This window comes from Myotis davidii, unplaced genomic scaffold, assembly GCF_000327345.1.
Source record: "Myotis davidii unplaced genomic scaffold, ASM32734v1 scaffold392, whole genome shotgun sequence".
NCBI classification, from domain to species: domain Eukaryota; kingdom Metazoa; phylum Chordata; class Mammalia; order Chiroptera; family Vespertilionidae; genus Myotis; species Myotis davidii.
Window position 1 is genome coordinate 3,716,710 of NW_006284244.1, and position 25,012 is coordinate 3,741,721.

At 38.7% G+C, this 25,012-nt stretch overlaps 1 protein-coding gene across 2 annotated transcripts in view; it reads right to left on the reverse strand.

The window, feature by feature from the left end:
* FAM198B (family with sequence similarity 198 member B) overlaps positions 1-25,012 on the reverse strand; it is a 48,689-nt gene that overhangs the window by 12,778 nt on the left and 10,899 nt on the right. For both annotated transcript variants that reach the window (XM_006754279.2, XM_006754280.2), the window contains exon 3: positions 15,593-15,807. In XM_006754279.2, coding sequence (XP_006754342.1) covers positions 15,593-15,807 — 215 coding nt within the window. The remainder of the gene's footprint in view (positions 1-15,592; positions 15,808-25,012) is intronic.

Sequence of the window (25,012 nt, forward strand, 5' to 3'; positions counted from 1 at the left end):
GCCAGACAGAAAAGAAGTAAGAAATGTTGGACCTTGAAAATGACTTCAGGTTTCCTCACTGAGCAGAATATAGTCAAACACTGCTGCAGTTAAATATTTCACCCTTTGTTCTCCCTGCATGATCTACAAAAATAATCTGCTTCATGTTGATATTTACTGCTGTGTTTCTGACAATTACCTAAAAGAGAAGTTGGGGTGCTTCACTGGGCTGGGAAAAGTTTAGCTAAATCAGAAAGCAGGTCTAATTAAGCAAGTTTTATATATATATGGCTAAGTTAACTTGTGCATGCATATAAAGCTCTCGCTAGCGCCAATCATATGCATGTGTTTCCATCTGTCATTGTTGATCGTGAATTTGGTTGACACTTCTATTATAGAGAAAGCATGAGTAGCAATATTAAAATATTTCTTGTAATTAATTTCTTTCAATGTGCACAAATTTGTGCACTGGGCCACTAGTTTCTCTATAATTACAATTCCTTCTGGAAATTTCTTTTGCAAACCAGTTATCTCATAGGATATCTCATTTATTTTTAGAAAACACATGGAGAAAAAAGTTACATTTTCAGCAATTACCTTAAATCAAAAAAGGCAAAAAGACAGTGAGAATCACTGCCATGATTGACACCACTCTAGATACAGAGAAACACAAAAACATACAGACTCATTTATTTATCAGCTAATAACTCACAATGGAAAATTCTCCTACCTTAGTCTTAGTGTAAGCCAGTGTATGCTGCCTTATTACCAGTGGCACTGGAACTGCATCCCTGTAGTCTAGGGAATGTGTGAAGGTAGAATAGGTCATAGAGAAGGGCAACTGTCAGACAAATCCCACGGTCTCCATGGGCCTTGTTAATGCACACCTAGCCTCTCACCTCGGGAGTTGTACACAACAAAAGTGTTCTCATCATCCTGCACCTGTATCACTTGGGAACTCTCATCTCATAAAAGAATAGATTTCATTTTTGTTCTGTGCTGCCATGGTAACAAGTTCCTGTTAAATTGTTATGCATGCAAATATGACTAGCAGAACAGTTGATGAACGATAAAAAATGTAAAAATAGTTTGCAATACATACATCTAACAGTGAGCATGGGCTCCCTTGGGCCTCTGCCTCTGTATGTAACAGTTATGGCCCTACAGCACCAATACTCTAGAATCCACTTCTAAAAATAACTTTCAGAGGGAAGGTGGGGGAGGGGGGTGGGAAGAGATCAACCAAAGAACTTGTATATATGCATAACCCATACCCCATGGGCACAGACAATAGGGTGATGAAGGCCTCGGGGAGGGGAGGCAGGGGGCTAGAAGAGGTCAATGGTGGGGGAAATGGGGACATAGGTAATACTTTCAGCAATAAAGATGTTAAAAAAAGATAATGGCATGATAAACCCAAAACAAGCAGAAGAAAGGAAAAATCTCAAGTACTTGATTATTTTGTTACATATCAGATACACAATTGTCACTGTACGAGGATGTAATTTTAAGCACAAATAAACCACTTGCCCCTTTCTTTAAAAAAATAAAATAAAAATAACTCTCAATGTGTACCAATTCCATGCAGAATATCTAGTTTCTTCCGCATCACTGAATCATAAGTAAAAACATAACAGCATTTCTTTATGTATATGCAAAAACATTTTAACGACACAATGTATTGAAATCTACTTCTACAGATGCAGTGTTTAGCATTCAAACATTGCACCTCTGAATAAGCATCAGAAGTCAAACATCATTCTGCCACAGAAAGATTCTTCAGTTGCCAGGCAAGTGGCAATCTATTTTTAGAGGAAGAAATTCACATTGTATAATTTGCACAAGCAGAGCTGCATGAAAACAGCCGCTGCCAAAAGCAGCCACATGCCCACCTTCCTACAAAGAGTTATAAAAAGCACTCAGGCTAAGAGAAACAATAATTTTTACATTTTATAAAATTCTGATTTATAGAATGGATTTATATTAAGCAAATAAATTTAAAACAGGAATAAAATAATCTTAATATGAATAAAAATTTTAAATGCTTTCTTTCAATGAAATGAAATGCCATTTATAACAATTTAACATTAAATAGGGTTGTAGATAAGCTTACATCCAAGGGAATGTTGTCATTGAAATCATTCCCCTTGCTTGAATTTATGGAATTAAGTTTTAGTATTTTTATAGAATTTCTATCAAATTTATCCCCCCTATAACATAGTATTTTATTATAAGGAAATTGACAAAAATAAGTAAAGATAAACTAAATGATTATATTAAAACATTCTAAATATGGTGACAAAAATGCGTTGTTTGCTTGACCAGACTTAAGTTAGGCTCCTGAGCCTTCTCATAGATCTATCTGTAAGCTCCCTTATAAAAGCTAATTTTACCTGCTGTCAGTTTAAACAGAAACTCCACCCCTCATTCTCCTTCCCTACCACCTGTCCTTGATATCTGATCACTCCCAAATTCTGATCAGGTTCCTCATCTTCCCTCATCCTCTGACCCTGACCTGTCTTTAGCAAGAATCTTGTTAGGCCAGTTTACTCAGACCTCCCCTTACCTTATGTTTCTTCTTAATAATTTCCATCTGCTGACTCCCTACTCTGCTCCTTGGCTATAAATTCCCACTTGTACATGCTGTATACAGGATTGAGCCAATCTCTCTCACCCACTATAAAATCCCACTGCAATCTAGCCGGTGTGGCTCAGTGGCTGAGCTTTGACCTATGAACCAGGAGGTCACAGTTCGATTCTGATCAGGGCACATGTCTGGGTTTTGGGCTCTATCCCCAGTAGGGGGTGTACAGGAGGCAGCCAATCTATGATTCTCTCTTGTCATTGATGTTGCTATCTCGCTCTCCCTCAACCTTCCTCTCTCAGAAATCAATAAAAACAATTTTTTTTTCAATCTCACTGCAGTGGTCCCTATACCTACCTCAATGGTCCTAAATAAAGTCTGCCTTACCATCTTCAGTAAATGTCATCCAATTTTTTTCTTTAACAATTAACACAACCTAATGTAACATATCCAAAAGCTATTTAAACTCATATTTTTTAAAGGAAATCAGTTCTCTTTATAAAAATTTAATTAATTCTACCATTCAATTTGCTGGTTATTTAAAAATAAATACTGCTTGAGAGTAGAATGGTGGTTGCCTGAGGAGTAGGAGAAATGGGGCGATATTCATGAAAGGGTAGAAACTTCCAGTTACAAGATGATAAGTTCTGAGACTCAGGCTATAGTTAATAATACTGCACTGTATATTTAAAATTTGCTAACAGAGTAGGTCTTAAGTGTGTGGGCACACACACACACAAAGTAACTATATGAGGTGATGTGCTAATTAGCTTGATTGTGGTAAATATTTCACAAGGTATCTACTCCATTGAACAAAATGAACCATAAATCTTTTTAAAATAATTACATACAAAAATATATTGAGCCAGATGAATATCACCTGAGCTCTCAGGTGGCCCAATGGAAATACTATAGGGTTAACTTTCCCATGGTTTTCTTATTTGCTTCCTGGCAGATTTATCTAGAAGGCCAAATCGTAGGCTTTCTGTTTGAATCTCAGTCTAACCTCAGTCAACCTCAGTCAAGGTTAGTTTCAAATTATCTATGGCTCAATGGTATAAAATTAACAGGAAAGCCAATCCCCAAAACTAGCTCAATGCATTAAACAATTTTTTAATATCTAAAGATTATTTATGGAGTCACACAGCCTTCCTCAAATATCTGATCTTTCCAGGCTAGCTATGTATACAATAAAATTTAGGGTTGAAGCATACTAAATATGATTGATGTCAGCACAGGATAAAAATTCCATGGCAAGGATTGAAATAAGCAAAAATGGCATAGAATTAAATAACATATGCTGCACTTTTGATTAATAATTAAATGAGAATTGACCTAGAAATGTTCAGTTGGTTGTCCCTTGACAATATGAGGTTTATTTGACCAGACATTTTCCCCTCCGATTCAGGCTGATACAAGACCTATTGTCAACTAATTTCCTGGCCAATGTTTTATGCTAATGAGGCCTTAGCATTATCAATGCCAGAATAAATGGGAATAAGTGCTAGACCAACCATGGGCAAACTACGGCCCACGGGCTGGATCCGGCCCGTTTGAAATGAATAAAACTAAAAAAAAAAAAAAAGACTACCCTTTTATGTAATGATGTTTACTTTGAATTTATGTTAGTTCACACAAACACTCCATCCATGCTTTTGTTCTGGCCCTCCAGTCCAGTTTAAGAACCCATTGTGGCCCTCGAGTCAAAAAGTTTGCCCACCTCTGTGCTAGACAGTAAGTATAAAGAATATACAGGGTGGAGAAATAGTAGGGTTACAGTTATGAGTATGCAAAACACAAGAGTTTATTCTTGTTATTATTTATTAATTACTGTATTACTTTCCACACAAACAATGACAAAACTACTTTTGCCCCACCCTGTATAAAATTCTAAAGGCTTTTGAGTTGGAAGCAGACATCTGAGGAATCTATATGCCATCCTGAAAAGTCACAGACACACGAAAGGAGAATGTTTTGCAAATGTCCTAAGACAGTCCTAAATTATTGAGAGGGGCATCATAAAACCACCATCTGGCTAGAACCTGTCCCTCTCTATTTGTCAAAATATGAGCAATTGTTGAAAATAAGAGACAAAATACTAGATGAATATCAAATATTACTTATAAGTTGCACGTGCAACTGATTTCCTTAAAATGATGAACAAAATAGGTCCAGAGACATGGAGGCATGGACAGACTGACAAATCTGAGAGGAAGGGGGGGTAGACAGAAAGAGATTAACCAAAGAACCATATATGCATAACCAATGAACATAGACAATAGTCTGGTGAAGGCCTGGGGTGGAGAAGGGGAGGGAGGAAGGAGGTAAAGGAGGGGGAAATTAAAGGATATCTGTAATACTATCAACAATAAAATAATTTCTTTAAAAACAGGTGAAACAAGTTACATGAAAATGTTATGTGATAAACTGCATTTAGAATATGTATGTTTTTAAAAAGCACAAACATCCACTAATTATGTATGTAAAATGATTTTTAAATTGGCTGAGAAGATGCATACTAATCTCATGCGAGTGATAGCCTCTGGGGAGAAAATGCAGGAGGAGGACACGAAGAGAGGGTCAAAGGGGACTTTAACTTATTTTTAATGTATTTATATCTTTAAAGTAAATACTGAAAGCAAATATGCAAAAGAAATAATGACAGGATAATTCTAGAATGTGGAAACACGATATTTGTTATGTTAGTTTTTGTTCTTTGGGATTTTATTTCTAACATCTCCATGAAGGGTATGAAAACCTTGAGGAACAGAATCTGAAAATAAAATCCCAACTAGCTTCCCAAATCCTGTAGGCCGAGAACCCTGCAGTTAACAAATACCTCCTCCATCCAGCTCTGCAAAAATTACTGCCACTCACCTCAACTTGACTTAAATGGCAATGCCATGGAAACTGCCTTGCATGATCTCATGTTTTCCTACAGCACAAAATGTTATAATGAGCAGCTCTGTAACACAGAAGATTCAAAAAAGACCTACATGATCACTACCACTAAAGGCCTGTAGTATCTGAAGATGTAAAAAAATCATAGGTATGTATACATATAAATACAATGAACTCAAATTCTTATACATGGGGTGGCTCTAGATGATAACTGGCTGATCTATTGAGCACTTGCTATCTGTCAGTGCCTTAGTCCATTTGGCTCCTCTAACAAAATGCTACTCACTGAGTAGCTTATACACAACAAACATATATGCCTCACAGTTCTGGAGGCTTGCAGTCTGAGATCAGGGAGCCAGCGTAGGCTGGTTCTGGTGATGCTCTCTTCTGGGTTGTAGGCTTCCCACTGTGTCCTCACATGGGGAAGAGACTAGGAGGTTTTGTTGGGCCACTTTCATAAAGGCGCTAAGCCCTCTCGTGAGGGCTCTGTCCTCATGACCTAACAACTTAGGGGATGAGGTGACAAATTTACTCCTAGACATCAAGTTTGAGGCTGAAATGACAACTTGCTATTTAACCACCTGTGTATAAATGTGATGTCACTTGTCCTCTCTCCCAAACTAGGATGATTTATTTATTTTATTTTTTAATATATTTTTATTGATTTCAGAGAGGAAGGGAGAGGGAGAGAGAGATAGAAACATCAATGATAAGAGAGAATCATTGATCGGCTGCCTCCTGCATGCCCCCCAATGGAAATCAAGCCTGCAACCTGGGCATGTGCCCTTGACTGTAATCAAACCCAGGGCCCTTCAGTCTGCAGGCCGACACTCTATCGACTGAACCAAACCAGCTAGGGTTATGATGATTTATTTTTAAATAAAATAAAAAAATAATATTCTTTAACATAAATAAGTCAAATCATTTTAGAACTATGATGATAGCCCAAATTCTTCTTTAATAAAAATAGTATTATTTTAGCCATTTCATTTGTATCCATTTTTCTGCAAAAATCTGTATGTTTTTTTAAAATTCAGAAGCAAATCTGTATGCTTCTTTCACATCACTTCCCCTGTCTCTACACATCTAAATATATGAAACAATAATGATATTGGGGGTGTCTACTAAACACCAAGTTTTCTGGCCAATTTGCTCATGTATTGCAAGCAGTGCTCAGAAAAATAAAACTGTAGTGTCACAACATAATTGGAAAGTCTTGTATGGCCTCTTTAAATAAGATATGCCCTTCCTTGTAGCATCATTAATACTGAAAATAATTTCTCCTAGTTCCAGCAAAACCTATGTCAAAGTCACACTTTTGATTATCATTTATGACAAATGGCAAGCTTTGTTTGTACAATTAAAATTCTGTAGCAACCACAATACATGTCAGTGCTTAGCACACATATACCTGTGAAGATTGGAGGTTGTCATTTATAATGTCTAGAAGGACATACTTCCCATGTCCTCTACCTTAGTGAGTGAGTCTCTGTAATCAAATGAACACTATGATTCTCATCATTAAAAAGTGAAGATTTTTTCAGTAAACCACAAAAAAAACAGAAATATATTGTTCTCTACTAGTAAACCTTCTGAACCTTGGCAGACTTTACTCCCTAAGTCCCAGCCAATTCTGCATGCCAACTAATATTGCCAAAGCTAATCTCAGGCTTTCTTTGCTCCTCGAAGCCAAGACTGTACCTGACTGCATCATCCTTCATTGTTTGCTAGCAAATGAACAAACAAACAAACAAAAAGATATCACTTGTTTGCTTGGACACCATCAATAAATAACGGTTAGAGACTCTTTAGATTGGCAATGTACTAATTCTGCAAAACAATAAAACTGACCCAAACTATTTGAAATCCCAGTGTCTGGTCCCCTGGATTGGTATGCCTCCTCCTGGCAGAGCACCTGGGAGTGATTTTCCTCACTGACCTCTGAAAGTTGGAGGGGAGATACTTGGTCACTAAGTAGGTATAAGAGGGGGGAATGCTTGGAAGATCCTCATAATCTATCATGGTGGCCACAGTTGGAATCCTTCTGTACTTAGCATATAGAATATTCCTGCAGAAATAAATACTCTTTTATTGAAAACTAATATTTCCTCTTGTTTGGATTACAATTAGTTGGAATTTTTACTTTAACTATTATGCATTACGTGTAAAAAATGATACACAGAATAAAGAATGGGAGAGGCTGAGGCAGGGGGTCCCGCGGGGGTGAGGCCGACGGAGTCCTAAGGAAGCAAGTCCCACTCCGGAGATCGGTTCAAGACGCAGATCTGAGTTTATTGTTTAAGTGCTGGGACATATATAACATTCCAGACCAATCAGAAGTTTACACCATCCTTAGGGCAACCAATGGTAGAAAAGATAGGGTACTATGTAGGGGCTCTAGGGGGCTTACTCAGGCGGGCGCTGCCACTTCCTGGTGTGCTGAGGAAGCTTGTATAGGCGGAGTGTGCTCACGCCATTGCATCCGCCACTGCACTGAGATAAATCTCCTGAGCTCTTCCCACAAGAGGCTCGGTCAGAAATGAACCCCTATTAATCTAATTCATTATATTCAGTAATCAAATCATTCAAAGCCAGACAAGAGTTATAAGAGTTAAGTGAAGAGAGACAACTGTAGGGGAAAAGCCATACCAATTCATAGTTGCTTGTTGAGTTTATGAACATAAGTTTATTACTCACAGTCATCTGAGAAAACAACTACCTTCATGGAACAGGAAGTTTCCATAAGCATCATTTTCCCCATTCTGAATGTTTTCACACTTCCAGCCCTTTGTTAGATCCCTGTCTCTGAAACTTTTCCTGACTCTTGTATTCACCTGATTTCTATACTAAATGTCACATTCTCAGTCCACATTTTCTGACCTCCAATTCCACACAAACAAATATCATCCTATTTATTTCTATAGGATGTTAAACTTTACTTAATTGTGATACCTGATATACTCTGCTATGATTATCTGTCTTTTCAATTAGATTTCATAACTCCTGGGGCCAGGGATATGGTCTCGTCCATCTCTTTATTACCAACACTAAACCTCAAGTGTCTGGAACAGAGAAGAGCTCAAAAAACATCTGTCAAATCAAAGTGAGAAGAAGTATGTGTAACTCATCTTGTTGATGGTGGGAGCAAACATCTCCTAAGATACATCTCTGTTGTCCCACTCTGTAAAAATCCCTTAATGTCTCATCAAATAGTTATTCTTATAAAATGTAAGCACAGTAAGAACTTCATTAAATAGTAAAAATATTACATTTTTTATTCATTTGAGTTTTCATTTTCTAAAGTTATACTTCTCTTCCTTTAACAAACTTTCTTTGCAAGTACACTTTTATGTCTTTCACCTTTAAGGTTTTTAATGTGACATTTTGTATTTAATGTTTTAATATAACTAGGTAGTTTTCTTTGATAAAAAAAAATATGCCCTGAGAAACTATGACATTTTCAGACATTCTGATGCTAATTGAAAGTTTCCAAAGTTGAATAAGGCAGGAACTGCCTTTGAGAGATTCATGGCTTATTAAAAAAAGACAGACTAGTCAAAAATATTTAAAACTTTATCTGCAAGATCTATGATGTAAGTATGAAAGTACATAAGAGTAGAAAATGAAATGATTTGGGAATGATACAATTTAATGAATAAAAATAATAATAAAATACTTTATTTAATTCTTACAATGATATTTACCTCTATTATTTCTGGATGATCAATTTCCTAATTAATATGTAACATTCACTGAGCACCTACTGTGTACCAGGCATGTTCTAAATCCTTTATGTGTATAAAAGTACTGAATCCTCTCAATAGCCCTCTACACAAACAACATTATTATTCCTACCTTTATAGATGAGGAAACTGAGGCAGAGAGGGGTTAAGTTTCTTCTCAATGTTAAAAAGTTAGTATTGGCAGCTGGGATTCAAATTTAGCAGGCTGGCTCCAGAACCTCAGTTCCTAGCCATTACACGAACTATCTCTGACATCAAATTTCTACATCTTAATCTTTTCCTATTATTTTTAATATACTCTTTTGAAAGAAATGTGACCAAACCTTGGAAACTCAAACGCTCTCTAGAATACTATTCTTTTGTCATCCTAATGAAGTGAATTTTTGTCTACGAAGTCATATCCCCACGCTTCATGTATAAAAGGTTGCTTGTGTCACTATCACATTTTACAGGCACAGTAAAATGGCATAGCCTTTGTGAATGCAGATTTGTTAATTGGGTAAAACAAAAAGAATGTTGTGTACAGAAAATCAACAACTGGCTTCTGTATTCTCTCTCGCCCTTGCTGTAGCATCACGAAACAAGTAATTTTAGTTTGCTTCATGCATAGCCTTTCTAAGATTGTTCATAAAATCTATTCAATACACTCTATCCCAAACACCATTTAAATAAAGCATATATCAAATATAAAATAAAAATCTCAGTGAAATTAATGAAAAGAATTGCTGTATAAAAGATAACTACTTACTATGGTACTCATGAAAAAGGGACTAAGTTTGTTTATTCATTTATTTGCTCAGTAAACATCTATATAAACAGTGTAAGGTGGTAAATATAAGAATTAAAAATAACAACTAAGATATGATTTATTAAAAATGTAAAATTTTGCCCAGGTGGCGTTGTTCAGTAGTTGAGTATCAAACGGCCCATGAACCCAGAGGTCACAAGTTCAATTCCTGGTAAAGGCACATGCCTGGGTTGCAGGCTCAATCCCCAGGGTGGGGGCATGCATTCAATGATGTTTCTATCTTTCTATCTATTCCTCTCCCTCTCTCTCTAAAATCAATAAAAAAATATTTTAAAAAAAGATAAAATTTCTCTAGAGCAAAATCTACTATGAGTAAAGTCAAAAGTAAGAAAAATTATTTGAGACATATAGGAATGATGAAGGCAAATTTTCATGATATAAATACAAAATGTGTTTATAAATCAAGAAGCAAATGTTATGGAATGCAATATAAAAGGGCAATGGTATGAATACACAATTCACAAAAAAAAGAAATACAGATAAACAATATTTGAAAATATGTACATCCTCAATCTCATTCATAATGAAAGAACTGGAAATATAAACCCCTCACTACCCTCCAAAATAAGCCAAAATATTAATTAGTTCCAAAATTAGCAAGAAAGGGGGAAACGAGCACCCTAATACTTTCCTTAGGAAATTGTAAAATGCTGCAACATCTAAAGGAAATTAGCCTTTTGTCTGTTGCACAGTAGGAAGCAAATAGATATTAGATAGCCGAAACCGGTTTGGCTCAGTGGATAGAGCGTCGGCCTGCGGACTGAAGGGTCCCAGGTTCGATTCCGGTCAAGGGCATGTACCTGGGTTGCGGACACATCCCCAGTAGGAGATGTGCAAGAGGCAGCTGATTGATGTTTCTCTCTCATCGATGTTTCTGACTCTCTATCTCTCTCCCTTCCTCTCTGTAAAAAATCAATAAAATATATATTTTTTAAAAAATAGATATTAGATAAATGAAAAAAAAATGTACGTCCACTCTCACAGATGCTGTCCTCATACATATAATTTGATATACTTTTGTAAATGTAAGCAAATTAATTAGCAATCAAATTAATTTCTGACACTCAGATTCAGTGCTTTTTAATTAGAGCCAAAATTAGGAACTTCAATCGTGGTATCATTACTTGAACAGGTTAAGTCTTGTAGAGATCTCATCCTCATACATTATCAAGACTGAGAAAGCTTCCAGCCCCCTCCCCCTTCCCCAAGCAGAAGGAACAAGAGGGTAGGCTACAAAAAGAACTGACCTACCAATAGAATCAGTTCCTGATGCCCAATATCTCAGGCCGAAGGTGAATCTTGGTCATAGAGTATGAGTGGATTGGAGGGAGTCATCCAGGTAATAAATGACAAAACCTGAACTAAGATAGGAACACAAGCTATACCTAAAAGATAGATTTGGGTGACACCAAGGATATCGCTGTATGGATGTGCAGGTATGTATTGTAAAGCATCTAGGTGACTCCCAGATCTTTGACTTAGAAAATAAGCAAATTCATTTTATGATGCCCCATTTAAAATGAATTGAAAGAAGCATTATTCACAAGTTTGTTTCTTAAACCAAAACTCCTGAGTTTGACTCCAATTTCTGTTGCATGCCAACTATGTGAGACCTTGCCCAAGTTACTCCATTTCTCTTTGTCTAGATTTCCTCAAATCTAAAATAAGAATAATAAGTGTCTACTTCATAGGGTTGACATGGGGATTAAATAAATTAATATCTTAGTGCTTCGTATCAAGTGCTCAGGACAGTGCCATGAATATAGCAAGTGCTATATGTTTGTTAGATTATCAATAGTATTAGTTTAAGGATTTGAAATATTTATCTTTGTTGAAAATTCATAATAACAACTCATGTGCCCATATTTGTCTTCAGGACCACAGACAATGAATACATGATGACAAAGGCTGTGATGCACTCAGAAGGAGACTATGGCTCAGCTGGAATCTGTTCTTGCTCAGTCAGGGTAATGATCGGAGAGCTACAAAGTGAACACACATTTTGTGAAAACAGCTCTCTTTATCCATGTGCTACTGTATCTCTTATAGGCAGAATGTACCCCTACTCTCCCAATACCCATTTCAGACAAATAGTATATTTAGGCTGCTCTCAATATCATGTGAATAATTGTCAATCCCTCCTCATGTTTTGCCCTATCCTCTCTCAAACTCTTCCTCCTTTTCTAGCTATTTTATGGCAAAGTGCTCTCTCTCCTTTGACCTCATAACAATGAGAACTTATATTACTTCAGCCAGCCATTCTTTTTGTTAATTTCTTTATTGATTAAGGTATTACATATGTGTCCTTATCCCCCCATTACTCCCTCTATCCCCCACACTCATGCCCTCACCCCCCTGTTGTTTGTGTCCATTGGTTAGGCCTATATGCATGCATACAAGTCCTTTGGTTAATCTCTCCCCGCTTACCCCCACCTTCCCCTGCCTTCCCTCTGAGGTTTTTTTGTTGTTGTTTTTATTTAAAATCTTTAGTTTCTTTATTGGTTAAGGTATTACCAATGTGCTTAGCTATGGTGAATTGTGCTCCTATGAACATAGGGGTGCATATATCCTTTCTGATTGGTGTTTCTGGTTTCTTGGGATATATTCCTAGAAGTGGGATCACTGGGTCAAATGGGAGCTCCATTTTTAGTTTTTTGAGGAAACTCCATACTGTTCTCCACAGTGTCAGCCAGCCATTCTTACATGAATCTATCTTTTTGTTTTATTCACCACATTTTCAAACTAAATGTTTTTTAAAAAATCAAACTTGAGGTGGGCAATGAGGATACAATCTTATACTGCTTGTTACCCCTGCGGTTATTTTCTGTAGTATAAAACACAGTAGATGTCGCATAAATATGTATTCATTGGTTGAAAGATAATAGCTTTCCTCAATGATAAAGACAGACATAGGATGAGATTTAATTGAAGATTCCAGAATTAAAACAAATATCACTAGGGACAACTTCTAAAAGGGTTTGCCCTCTATTCAGTATAGGTTAGTTCCTATGTTCACTAGCTACAAATCTCAAGGTCATTCCTTTCTCATAGACTTCACTACCAGGTTCATAGGTTTCCTCTCCATCCTCCTGCTAGTCATTATCCTTAGAGCTTCAACATCTATGCTGGCCACTCCCCAAATATCTGGCCTCATAGTGAGTACCTTTACCTACCTAACCCTAGAAATCTTCATTCATTCTCCACTTGTTTGCTAATACATTTTTATCACACCACCTTCTTTTATTAACCTAACAATAACTTGACAATTGTTTTACAATAATGTTTAAAAATATAATATCTAGAGTTATTCAAACTTGCTGAAACCTCTATTTGGGAACTTACTAGCTATATAATACAGAACAAGTCAGGTAACTTTTGAGAGACAATTCTCCATGGCATTTCTGTCCATCTTATAGCAGGTTTAATTCTGCACTATCTCTACAAGTATGTTAGTATAGCAAACAGCCTTGGAAGATACAAAGAGTATCTCCCTCTAGGATGGAAGGCAGATCTGTTTTCTGACCAAGATAATAAAGATACTGTCTCCTTTTGTGACAAATGTTAAGCAGGTTTGCTAGCAGCCTCTTACAAGATTGGAGGATTCCTAAGTTTAGAGTTCTCAGCAATGATACAACTCCGCTATATGCTGCATTCAACAGGGCCACTCTGTATCGCCCCAATGGGACTCGAGGGGCAAAGAACCATGAAGCTTTTGCCAGCTGCCATGAGTAATGAGGTCATCTGTGTCTGGCTTGGGAGTCTTTTGTTTCTGCTAGCATCCATGAACGCGTGGCTGGCTAACTTCTTAGCTTGTGAGAAGGGTAAGAAGGGTAAGATCTCAGGCCTGTCACAGTTCGTGATGATAACTTCTTTATGCCTCAGCTTCCCCTGCCTGTAGAATGAAGGGGGGGGGGGTGTTTAGAACGAGCCTGAGCCTTGCAGCTGGACTGTTCAACAGTATTTGGTGACTTACTGCCTCCTTGCCAAACCAAAGTTCATGTTTTCCAGCTCAGCTCTCGCTGGTGGCTCTGTGGCATTGACACCATAAATCATTCTCTCCTTCTTGAAAGTTTCCAATCCCTAGACGGTGAGTCTGAATTAAACTTGTTTTCTTCCTACATTTCTCTCTTTAAAAAAGAGATTATTCATAAAATCCATTCAATACACTCCATCCCAAACACCATTTAAATAAATGGTGGAATTTATTTAAATTCCCCCAAACTGACTGGACAGACAGCAAAGACCTGAATAAAAGCTTGATGCTAAAAAAAAAAAAGAAAGAAAGAAAGAAAAATAATATATAGGGTGGAGCAATAGGAGGTTTACAATTATGAGTATGCAAAACACAAGAGTTTATTCTTGTTATTATTTATTAATATTGTATTATTTTCCACACAAACAACCACAAACCTACTTTTGCCCCACCCTGTATAAAATTCTGAAGGCTTTTAATTTGGAAGCAAACATCTGAGGAATCTATATGCCATCCTGAAAAGTCACACACACACAAAAGGAGAATGTTTTGCAAATGTCCTAAGACAGTCTTAAATTTCCACAAAATACTCATTAACAATACAGCAACAGAAATCCAAGTTTGTTTTTAATAGAGGAAGAAAAAAGCAGAAATCGGAATGAGGAGGTGGACGGAGTCAAAGGATCTTTATCAAAAGGAGTTAAGAGTTATGAGAAACCTAGGAAATGTCGAGTCACTTAATTATGTATTAGTTATTCTCTGATGTTTAATCTTAATTAAATATTTGCAAAAAATTACTGAAAAGAAAACAAGGGAAATGGTGGTTGTAAGCTATGTGGCCAAATGACCACTGAAACACAGGGAGGAATGATGGAAAGAAGACAAACTTTTACCATCAACAGATCCCAGGGAATCCCAGCTCCAGCTGTCAGTGGTCTTAAGAATTTGTGATGTAGTACTTTCAACAATTAATATTTTTAAACATTTAAAAATTGCCTGGCTGGCATGGCTCAGTGGTTGAACATCGACCTATGAACCAGGAGGTCAATGGTTTGATTTCCAGTCAGGGCAAATGCCTGGGTTGCAGGCTCGATTCCCAGTGTGGGGTGTGAAGGAGGCAACCAATCCATGATTCTCTCCCATCATTGATGTTTCTGTCTCTTTCTCCCTTCCTCTCTGAAATAAGTAAAAATATATTATTTTTTTTAATTTTAAAATTTTTAAAAGGAACTGGCATTAGTTACTTAACTTCACCAAACTTCAATTTACTCACTTCCCAAATCGGGTAAGACTATCCACCTTGAAGTATTATTGATGGGTTACCTCAATAAATTGTATCTATGGTAAGTATAACTATTGCAAGATCGAAACACTGAAGAATCACCTCTTCAGAAATTAATAAAAGAACTGAGGGACATTTCTAAATATTTCCCTAAAGGACATAAAAGGGTATCATGAGGTACTATATATACTCGCCAAATATAGCAGAGAGAACTTAAACTCTGGCTTCACGAAAACTCCAGGTGCAGAAAATCCCTTCGTGTCAGACTTGCCTAACTCAGCGTTAGTCTTAGAAAACCACTTGCTTGATGTGGTGAACTCACCTGTAACAGGAAGTCAAAGAGGGCCATCTTGGACCACTCATGGTGATGCACCGCAGTACAACCCCACTCGGGTCTGGGTGCGCGGCCATGCTGCCAGCACTTCTGCTTTAGCAGCTGCTGGTAGGCTCCCCAGGTGAGCTTCACAGAAGAGTGGGTCTCGTTACTTGTTGGAGCTAAAGATGGATCCCAGAGAATAACAGGGCAGGGGCGGCCATCTAGGGAATTAAAAAAACAAACATGTTTTCAGCATGCGATTGCTGAGTGAGTGTGTCCTCGGGCAGTCACACATTTTCACAGCTTCAGGCTCTCGCCTGTCAAATGCCAGAGTGTGATCAGACGATATGTTATGATCCCTTTATCTTCTGGGGCTTTAATATTTAATACCTCAATGATGCTTCCTGAGCGAAGTCTTATATAATGGAAGGCATTGTTAGACAATTAGAAATGTTTTTTAAACAGGATACTTGAAAGATGTGGCAGAAATTGGCTACTAACCACCAATAAGAACGTCCTCTGGGTAATGTGGTTTTATTCCACATCTAAAAGTAGGCACCACAAAAAAAGGAAAGGATCCAGACACGTATAATTGTCTATTCAATGTCTGAATGGAACTGCTCTCTATTTGTAATAACAACCGTCTGATTTTCTGAGGCTGCTTTATGATGTCAGGAAGAAAAAGAATTTTCAGAAGTCGCAAATTTAAAAGTGAAACTGTATGGTTCACAACCGTCACCACAATCTCCAAAGAAAAAGAAGCAAGAGTGAGTTTTTTCTTCTTTGATAAAAACATCAGTGCTCTTGGTAACAGATCATTTACTCACATGTAACCTCACAAAATGTATTTAAGCAAATGTTATTTCTTCAACTGGATAGGTATAGGTGATTTTTTCAAAAAGTCTGTCACTTGAATTGTTTTTGCCTCACTTCAGATAGTTTTAAAATTTCATTGCTAAACTGCATCAAATGACAAGCCTGACAGAAGTCACCATAAACAGTGAAGATCATGATGGGATCCACTGGAGGACACTTCAACCTCAGAACCAATGACATCACTCCCAGGCCCCTGTTTCTGCTGAAGTCACTGAGAGAAGGCATGGGGCAGCTTTGCTTATCACTCAGAAATCAGAATGATGCTCATGGGGGAAAGAAACAAAAAACTAAGTCACAAAGATGTGTAGAAAAAACAAAACAAAACCACTTAACTCACTCTTAACAGGCCTAGGCAATAGAAGCCTCTGAAATTATGACTGGAATGTCTAGACACATCACAGGAATTTTTAAAAGCCATCTATAATAATAAAAGCATAATATGCTAATTAGACTGGACAGCCGAACAACCTTCCAGACGTCATTCTGGATGTCCTTTGGGACGAAGCCATGGCAGTGGGGGCCAAGGCAGAGTGGTTAGGGGCGATCAGGCAGGCAGGCAGGCAGATGAGCGGTTAGGAGCCAGCGGTCCCAGATTTCGAGAGGGATGTCCGACTGCCAGTTTAGGCCTAATCCCGGGATTGGGCTTAAACTGGCAGTCGGACATTCCCCTGAGGATCCCAGATTGTGACAGGGTGCAGGCCGGGCTGAGGGACCCCCCCACCCACCATGCACCAGGCCTCTAGTTTAAAATAACCTAAGAGTCTCTCAAAGTATAACTGGTTTCCTTTTTGTTAAAGACTTTTGTTTTCCCACCTTGCTTGCCTGCTTCTTGCTGAGTTTTTATCTCTGGTCTTAAATGCAGGAATTCATCATCTTCTCTAACCATTCTTGAATTTGGGGTTACACTGACCTCAATAATTTTAACAGCATTCACTTAATCATTCTAATCACCTGTATTCTAGTTTTGTTCAAAAAAAGAAAATCTTTCTCCTCTTAGCCTTGAAATTTAGGCCAAGGCATGCCACAGTTATTGACATACAATTTAAGAGGAAAAAAAAACAGAGAGAAAACAAACAAATAAAAAAACTTGAGCCATAAATAAGGAATTTCTTTTTTAACATTACTACTCTCCTTTTTCTTTATTTTTACTTTGTTAAATGCTTTGGGGCTCCTGGGACCTAATTATCTTCTTAGATATAACATAAATCTAATTTTAAATGTATTGCTCCAACTATTATGCCAATTTAAAAATAATAATATATTCCAGACAAAAGCAGTGCATCATGCAGTGAGAGATACATATAAATCAGTGTAAGCAAACATGACCAGAAGACACAACATAGCTTTCAAAGACACGAATACTGCAGACTTCTAAAGATAAACATCCATCGGTCAGGGTCTTTGGACCAAAGTGATACCCAGACAGCTCTTTGCATTCTCAGTGCTAGGAAGTATTCAAAGGGAGGTGAATACTGAAGTTTAACAACACAAGCCAACACATGAGGCAGACAGGCCAGAACAGTTTCCTCGGCAATTCACTTAAGACCCTCAGAGAAATAAGGAAATGATCTACATAAACAATTGAAATAATTGACAGCCTTTCTGGGCTGTCTTTCCTTTCCTTTAGAAACATTTGTTTCTTATTTTCAAACTAATTAAAAGTAAATCTACTCATTTTAAAAAACATGGGAAAACATTAAAAAGTGTAGCTAAGGAAACAAAAACCATCTATAATCTCCTACCCCAGTAGGTTCTGTTATTTGGATATTTACCTCTGGTAGTTTCCCATCCCTTTCTTTCTCACCTGTAGGACAGGTAAGAAAATTAAATTTCTGCCAAAACCGGTTTGGCTCAGTGGATGGAGCGTCGGCCTGCGGACTGAAAGGTCCCAGATTCAATTCCGGTCAAGGGCATGTACCTGGGTTTCGGGCACGTCCCCAGTGGGAGATGTGCAGGAGGCGGCTGGTCGATGTTTCTCTCTTATCGATGTTTCTGACTCTCTATCTCTCTCCCTTCCTCTCTGTGGAAAATCAATAAAATATATTAAAAAGAAAAAGAAAAAGAAAAAAAGAAAATTAAATTTTTGTTTTTAGGTATTTAAGGAGTATAGCTTATGGTTAGAGACCAGACTCTGGAATCCATCAGACCTTTTCAATTCTGGTCACATTACTTCTTAGCCTTGTAGCAGTAGACAAGTTATACAATCTCTCCTTGCCCTTTTCTTCTGTAAAATGAGAGTAAATTATGTACCTTCCAGAAGGACTTTGTTAAGCTAACGGGGTTCACACACTTAAAATTATCAACCTAGTACCTAACATTTGCGGATCTCAGAAAGGTTTTGCTATGATTATTATTACATATATACATTGTGCAATTACATAATTCATCAGTCTTCAACTGGCCTTTATTTGTTTACTAGAGGCCCAGTGCACAGGATTCGTGCACTTGGTGGAGGGGCATGGTCTGCGGGGACCGGCCCACTGTGGGAGCGCCCCTCATCCTGGCCAGCCGAGGGGCTGTGGACCAGCCCTTTGAGCGGCTCATCCTAGTCACCTGAGTGGCGCTCCCACTGTGGGAGCACACTGACCACCAGGGGGCAGCTCCTGCATTGAGTGTTTGCCCCCTGGTGGTAAATGTGTGTCATAGCGACCAGTTGTTTCACTGGTTAATTTGCATATTAGGTTTTTATTATATAGGATTGAGCATCTACTATATACCAAGCATCATTCTGCACTTGAAATAATTAATGCATTTTTTTCTTTCATAAAACTTACATTTCCACGAGGGGAAGGAAGCAACTATTATGCATAGAAAATAAACTATTTGGGATCATCTTTTATATACAATTTGTTATAATTATTTCACTAAATATATCATAGACATTTCTCTTATTATAAAATATTTTTAAATAGAATCACTTTATGATACAGGGATCTAACCCAGTGGTCAATAAACTTGGTTAGAGGACAGATAGTAAATATTTGAATCTTTCAGGGCTACATGGTCTCCGTTGCAACTATTCAACTATGCAAGTGCTCAACGGTTGTAACATGAAAACAATGAAAGACCCAATATCAATAAATGGTCTTGGCTCTGCTCCAATAAAGCTTTATTTCCAGTGTCATAGTAATATTATTATTCTTTTTTCCCAACCATTTAAACTTGCAGAAACCATTTACCACTTACAGGTCATTCAAAAACAGGCAGTAGATCTTTATCCTTCCAGTCTACAAGTACATTGTATTTCATTTACCGCTTCTCTACTTTAGATCATCAAATCTGCTGAATGGCACATTTTCTATACAATTGTTTAAAAAGTTGTTCTCTGACTGCCAAAGGAAGGGAGCTTTTAGCTGATAGGAATACTTGATTTTCAATTAATATTCTGTTTTCCTCTTCACCCATCCATGGTCCCTCAGCAAAATATTTTGAATGTTATCACATGAAGACCTTCCATCCTGCCCGGCTGGGAATCAGGGCGCCTCGGGAAAAGGGGGTTTCCAGGAAGCAAGAAAAAGGCAGGGCGAGCAGCATCCTGCACGCTGAGCGGCGGGTGGCTAGGGGGCCTTTTGACTCACGGGTCTTCTTGCTCTGCATCAGCACCTACGGCCTGCGAGAATACAGCAGTAGTCAGTATGGCTCCAGACCTCAGAGTCATGAGGACTACTGTGAGCATCCCACTTTTTAGAAAATACGGCTGTTAAAAGAATTAACTGAACTTTGCTACGTCTGAAGTGATGACAGGAAAATAGTCTCTGAAAACAGGAAACTGGTTAAAGCAACTTACCCCAAAATTTTTCAGAGAGGAGGAGCATTCATCTCTTCCCGTTCAAGTTTGTCAAAATGATGCAGTAATGTACTCTCTAGAGAAATATTAAGAGTGCAGAGATAAAATTCTAACTGTCAGCGTGGTGCGAAAGCAGGTTTTAAAAGATATGTGGGTGTTCGAGTGAATTAAAGGTGATACAGCTGTCTTTAAAAAATGAGACTGCCGGGAAAGCTGTTTCTACTCCCCAAATCTGAATATTTTCCCTGAATTCTAATGTCCTCTCAAGTTGTTCTTTACTCAAAAGCACAAAGAAGACATTCTTTCCTGAAGATAAACGTGAAAATTCACTGAGAATGAATGCCATGCACAATCTCCTTTGCCTCCTGTGAAATGCCCTTCACTTTGAACACCAGCTGACGGGCTTTGTCGAACTGTAGGTGGATGCTAAGCATGTTGAGAGGACTTGTGAATATCTGTCTGGATTTGTCACTGAGCAAAAATAAGTAACCAATAGCGTGAGCACTGAAATCTAAAGTCTTTTTCTATCACATGGGCCAAGTTCCAAGACTCCTTGTGAACAGCCCAGCTCAGAGCCTTCATTAAAAACAACTCCACAAAAGCCACAATTGGAGACAAGGACCAGTCAAATGTGAGGCTCATCTTTGTTATAGGGAACAAAGTCTGTCGGGTTCCAGCGCAACCGTCCAGTGCGTGGCAGGAAAACCTCAATGCTGCCGTTCTCTGACTGATAAAGGCAACTGCTGATGTTGATGCAACTCTGACGATCATGTAGAGGTGTCTAGTTGTTAGCGATCCCTTAAGTACTATCCACTCTATTTTCCAGCAGTAGGATTTTGGCAATTAAAAGAATTAGACTGAAGGGAAAACGAAGGCCGGAGCTTTTGGTGCAGAGTTGTTGAATGCAAACAAATTGATGTGAGGCCCTGGGCAAAGGGGAATGCAAGATTCTGTAACAGGCCCTAACTGGTTTGGCTCAGTGGATGGAGCGTCGGCCTGCGGACTGAAGGGTCCCGGGTTCGATTCTGGTCAAGGGCATGTACCTTGGTTGCAGGCACATCCCCAGTAGGGGGTGTGCAGGGGGCAGCTGATCGATGTTTCTCTCTCATCGATATTTCTAACTCTCGATCCCTCTCCCTTCCTCTCTGTAAAAAAAGTCAACAAGATATATTTAAAAAAAAAAAGATTCTGTAACAGCCAGGAGGGAGGATAATCTTTTCCACCATCTTGAGAAAGGTACTCATTATGGGACCTGGAAGCCTGGCCTTCGAGAGTTTAGAGTTTAGCAGAAATAGATAAGAGCACATGCATACGCTGGTCGAATGAACTGTCTGACAGTTTGATGAGTGTTTTGAAGGCAGCAAGTGAAGGACTAACATGAAGACCAGGCTCTTGGTATAAAGCCAAGAAGTGAAGAAATGCTGTGCCCCGAAGAGCAATGTGGTGAATGTCATGGTTAATCAGAAGAACCGTTGCTGAAAAAGAGCCGCGAGTCTGGGGTAGAAAAAGCCGTCAGCATGTTGACTATTCTTGACTCCATCACTTGTCTCCACAGGACTGGAGCCAAGTCCTTCAGCCACCCTGACTGAGGCACAGCAAAGAAATCTGTCTGGCAGGGCTGCATGACAACCCAGTGGAATACTGAAAATGCAGCACTGTCCAATATTAACAAGGGCCACATCTACGTTCAGGTTTCATGACATAAAAAAGGGGTAGGTGGCAAGGAGGCAGAATTCCACAGATTTTACACGGATAGATTCGACACAGCCAGCCAAGTTCTGAATATAGGGACCTGTTTCAATCCCACAGAACTACATTTCTGGGTGATTTAGAATACCTTTTGTCAAAAAACCCAAACAAACTATATTTACTTATCAAATTGCTTCTCACTTCATGATTTGTTTTCTCGAGGTTGGACTGGGATAAAATAATCTCCATATTTCCGCAAGAGTTAGCTAAGGAAGTGGGCAGGGAGAATGTCTTGTGACTTCCTCCATCACAAACTACTTGAAGAATCTAAATCATCAGTTCTAATTTAAAAACAGTGTCCTCTTTTGCTCTGAACCTTTGACTAATGACAGGAACTTCTGCTTTCTAGCTCTGCCCTGGACTTCCGCTGTGTAAATGGAAACTCCTATCTCAATATTCCACTTAAAAACAAACAGGAATCAAACTTGACTGCAGAGGGCGGTGATGATGTGGTCATTGTGCCAGGCTCCACAAACAATCACATTTTGGGAACAAAGTCTTGGTCACTTCAGGGTGACCCAGTCCGAGGCAATTCAGTGTTTATTAGTGTAGATAAAGGAACCATGAATTCCTAACCAGAGTGACCTTCATACAGCGCAAAGCTCATTACATCACTACTCTTCTTTAAAAACCTTCAATAATTCTCCATTATCAGCAAGATAATGTCTATGTCCTTACATGACATAAAACCCACCCACTTTCCACAGCTTTATCTTACCTCATCTTCACCCACACCCCCTTCCCCACAACCCTAATCTCCTTTTTACAGAACTATTTGCAGTTTCCTAAGCACACTCTGCCTTCACAAGTTTTTTACACATCTATTTTTTTACCCTTTATACACCCACCCTATCTCACTCCACCCACAGTGACTTTAAAGAACCAGTTGTGACATTACTTCTTCTAGAAGTTTTTACACCCCTCCACTTACCCCTGTGCACATGCGTGTGTGCACTTACACACACACACACACACACACACACACACACACACACACACACACACACACACACTGGACTAAATTCTCCCTCTTTGCCTGCAGGGCCCCTAAAAATATCTCCACAGAGGTCCTTATCCTACTTTTCTTGCATGGATGCTTTGCTCAGCTGTCTCCTTCCCTCTGAGCTGAGAGCTCTGTGAAAATAGGAACCATTTTTTAAGGAACCATTTTTTAATCACCTTTGGATCTCCAACTCCTGACATAATGACTCAACCAAAGCAAGTATGCAACCTTGTGATTAATGAATAAATGCGCCTTGAATAAAAGTTTGGTTGATATGACATCCCAGTAACCTGGGATTTCACTGTCCTTGCCCTAAATGAATTGAGAAGGATTAGAGGGAAACTTGAAAAATAGAGGTAGGGATGTGCAGAGGTTTCCACACCCTCATTCTACGCAGCTTGTACTTGAAACATCACATCCATGTATCCGTATTCTATGAGACACTGGGATGATGAAAACAGGGGTGGTGGGAACCCCACTGGCTTTCTCCGCCTGACCCCAAATCACCATCATGAGGAGGGAAACAGTTGTTAAGGCATCGTGGCTACATTCAAAAATAAGACCAAAAGGCAGTGGGTTACAATATGGATGTATGATGAACTAGAAAAACCATGGCACAGCCATTGGAGGCTAATGGGAGATATCACAGTGATGAGGAATGAGGCTCAGAGTCCTCCCAACCCATATGTATAACCCAGCCCCACCACCCAACCTGTGGACCTTCGGAGGACATATGTGATTATTCTCTGAGCCTCATTTCCCCACAGAAAATCTGTCCAAGAAAATCTGATTACGGGGCTGTTGTATGATTTAGTGAGATAATTGATGTAAAGTGCCTAGCATTCCACAAATGAGATGTTGCCATTATCCACTATCAACTCCAAGCACTTTCTTTAAATGACAATTTTAGATGCCTGTTTATTTAGGTCAAGTAAACATCAATCTAGATAAACTAAGAAAAGCTAAGGAAACACATCACAAAGAGCTGAATCAGCGTGGAAACTGGATGAAAGTAAAAGGTAACATTTACTGAGCACTACTCCATGCTAGGCACTGTATTTAATACCTATCAACTGAATTTTCACAACACTTCTATGAGGTAAGCACCGTTACCATCCTTATTTTTTTAATATATATATTTATTGATTTCAGAGAGGAAGAGAGAAGGAGAGATAGATGGAAACATCAATGCTGAGAGAGAATCATTGATCGGCTGCCTCCTGTATGCCCCACACTGGGGATCAAGCCTGCAACCAAGGCATGTGCCCTCGGCTGGAATCGAACCCAGGACTCCTCAGTTCTCAGGCTGACGCTCTATCCACTGAGCCAAGTCGGCTAGGGCATCATCCTTATTTTTATTATCACCTCCTTACTGTACTAATGAAGAAATAAGGTACAAAGAGATTAAGTTTCTTGTCCTAGGTCACACAGCTATCAAGTGGTAGGGCCAGGGTTCAAACTCAAGGAGTCTACATTGCCAGTTTCTGTAGGCTGACCTGTGTCCCCTCAAAATTTACATGTTGAAGCCTTAAACCACAGTGCCTCAGACTGTGACTGTATTCGGAGAGAGGCCCTTTAAAGAGGGAACTAAGTTAAAATGAAGCTATCATGGTGGGCCTCCATCCAATCTGTTGTCCTGATAAGAAGAGAAAATTAGAATGTACAGACACAGAGAGAACGCCATCTGAGGGCACAGGGACAAGGTGACCATCCAAGTCAAGGAGCGAGGCCTCAGAAGAAATCAAACATGCCGACACCTTGATCCTGGACTTCTGGCCCCCAGAACTGTGAGAAAATACATTTCGGTTGTTTAAGTTATGCAGTCTGAAGTATTTGTGACGGCAACCCTAGCAAACTAATACACCTGTCCATGCTCTTAACTACAAAGCTATTTGAATTAAAGACTATTCAGCTTTTTCCCCAGGCTTAGAGCAGTGCCTCACACACAGAAAGTAAATGCTATCGATTATGACTTAATTCGATGGAAAAGCCAATATTTGCCCATTAACTG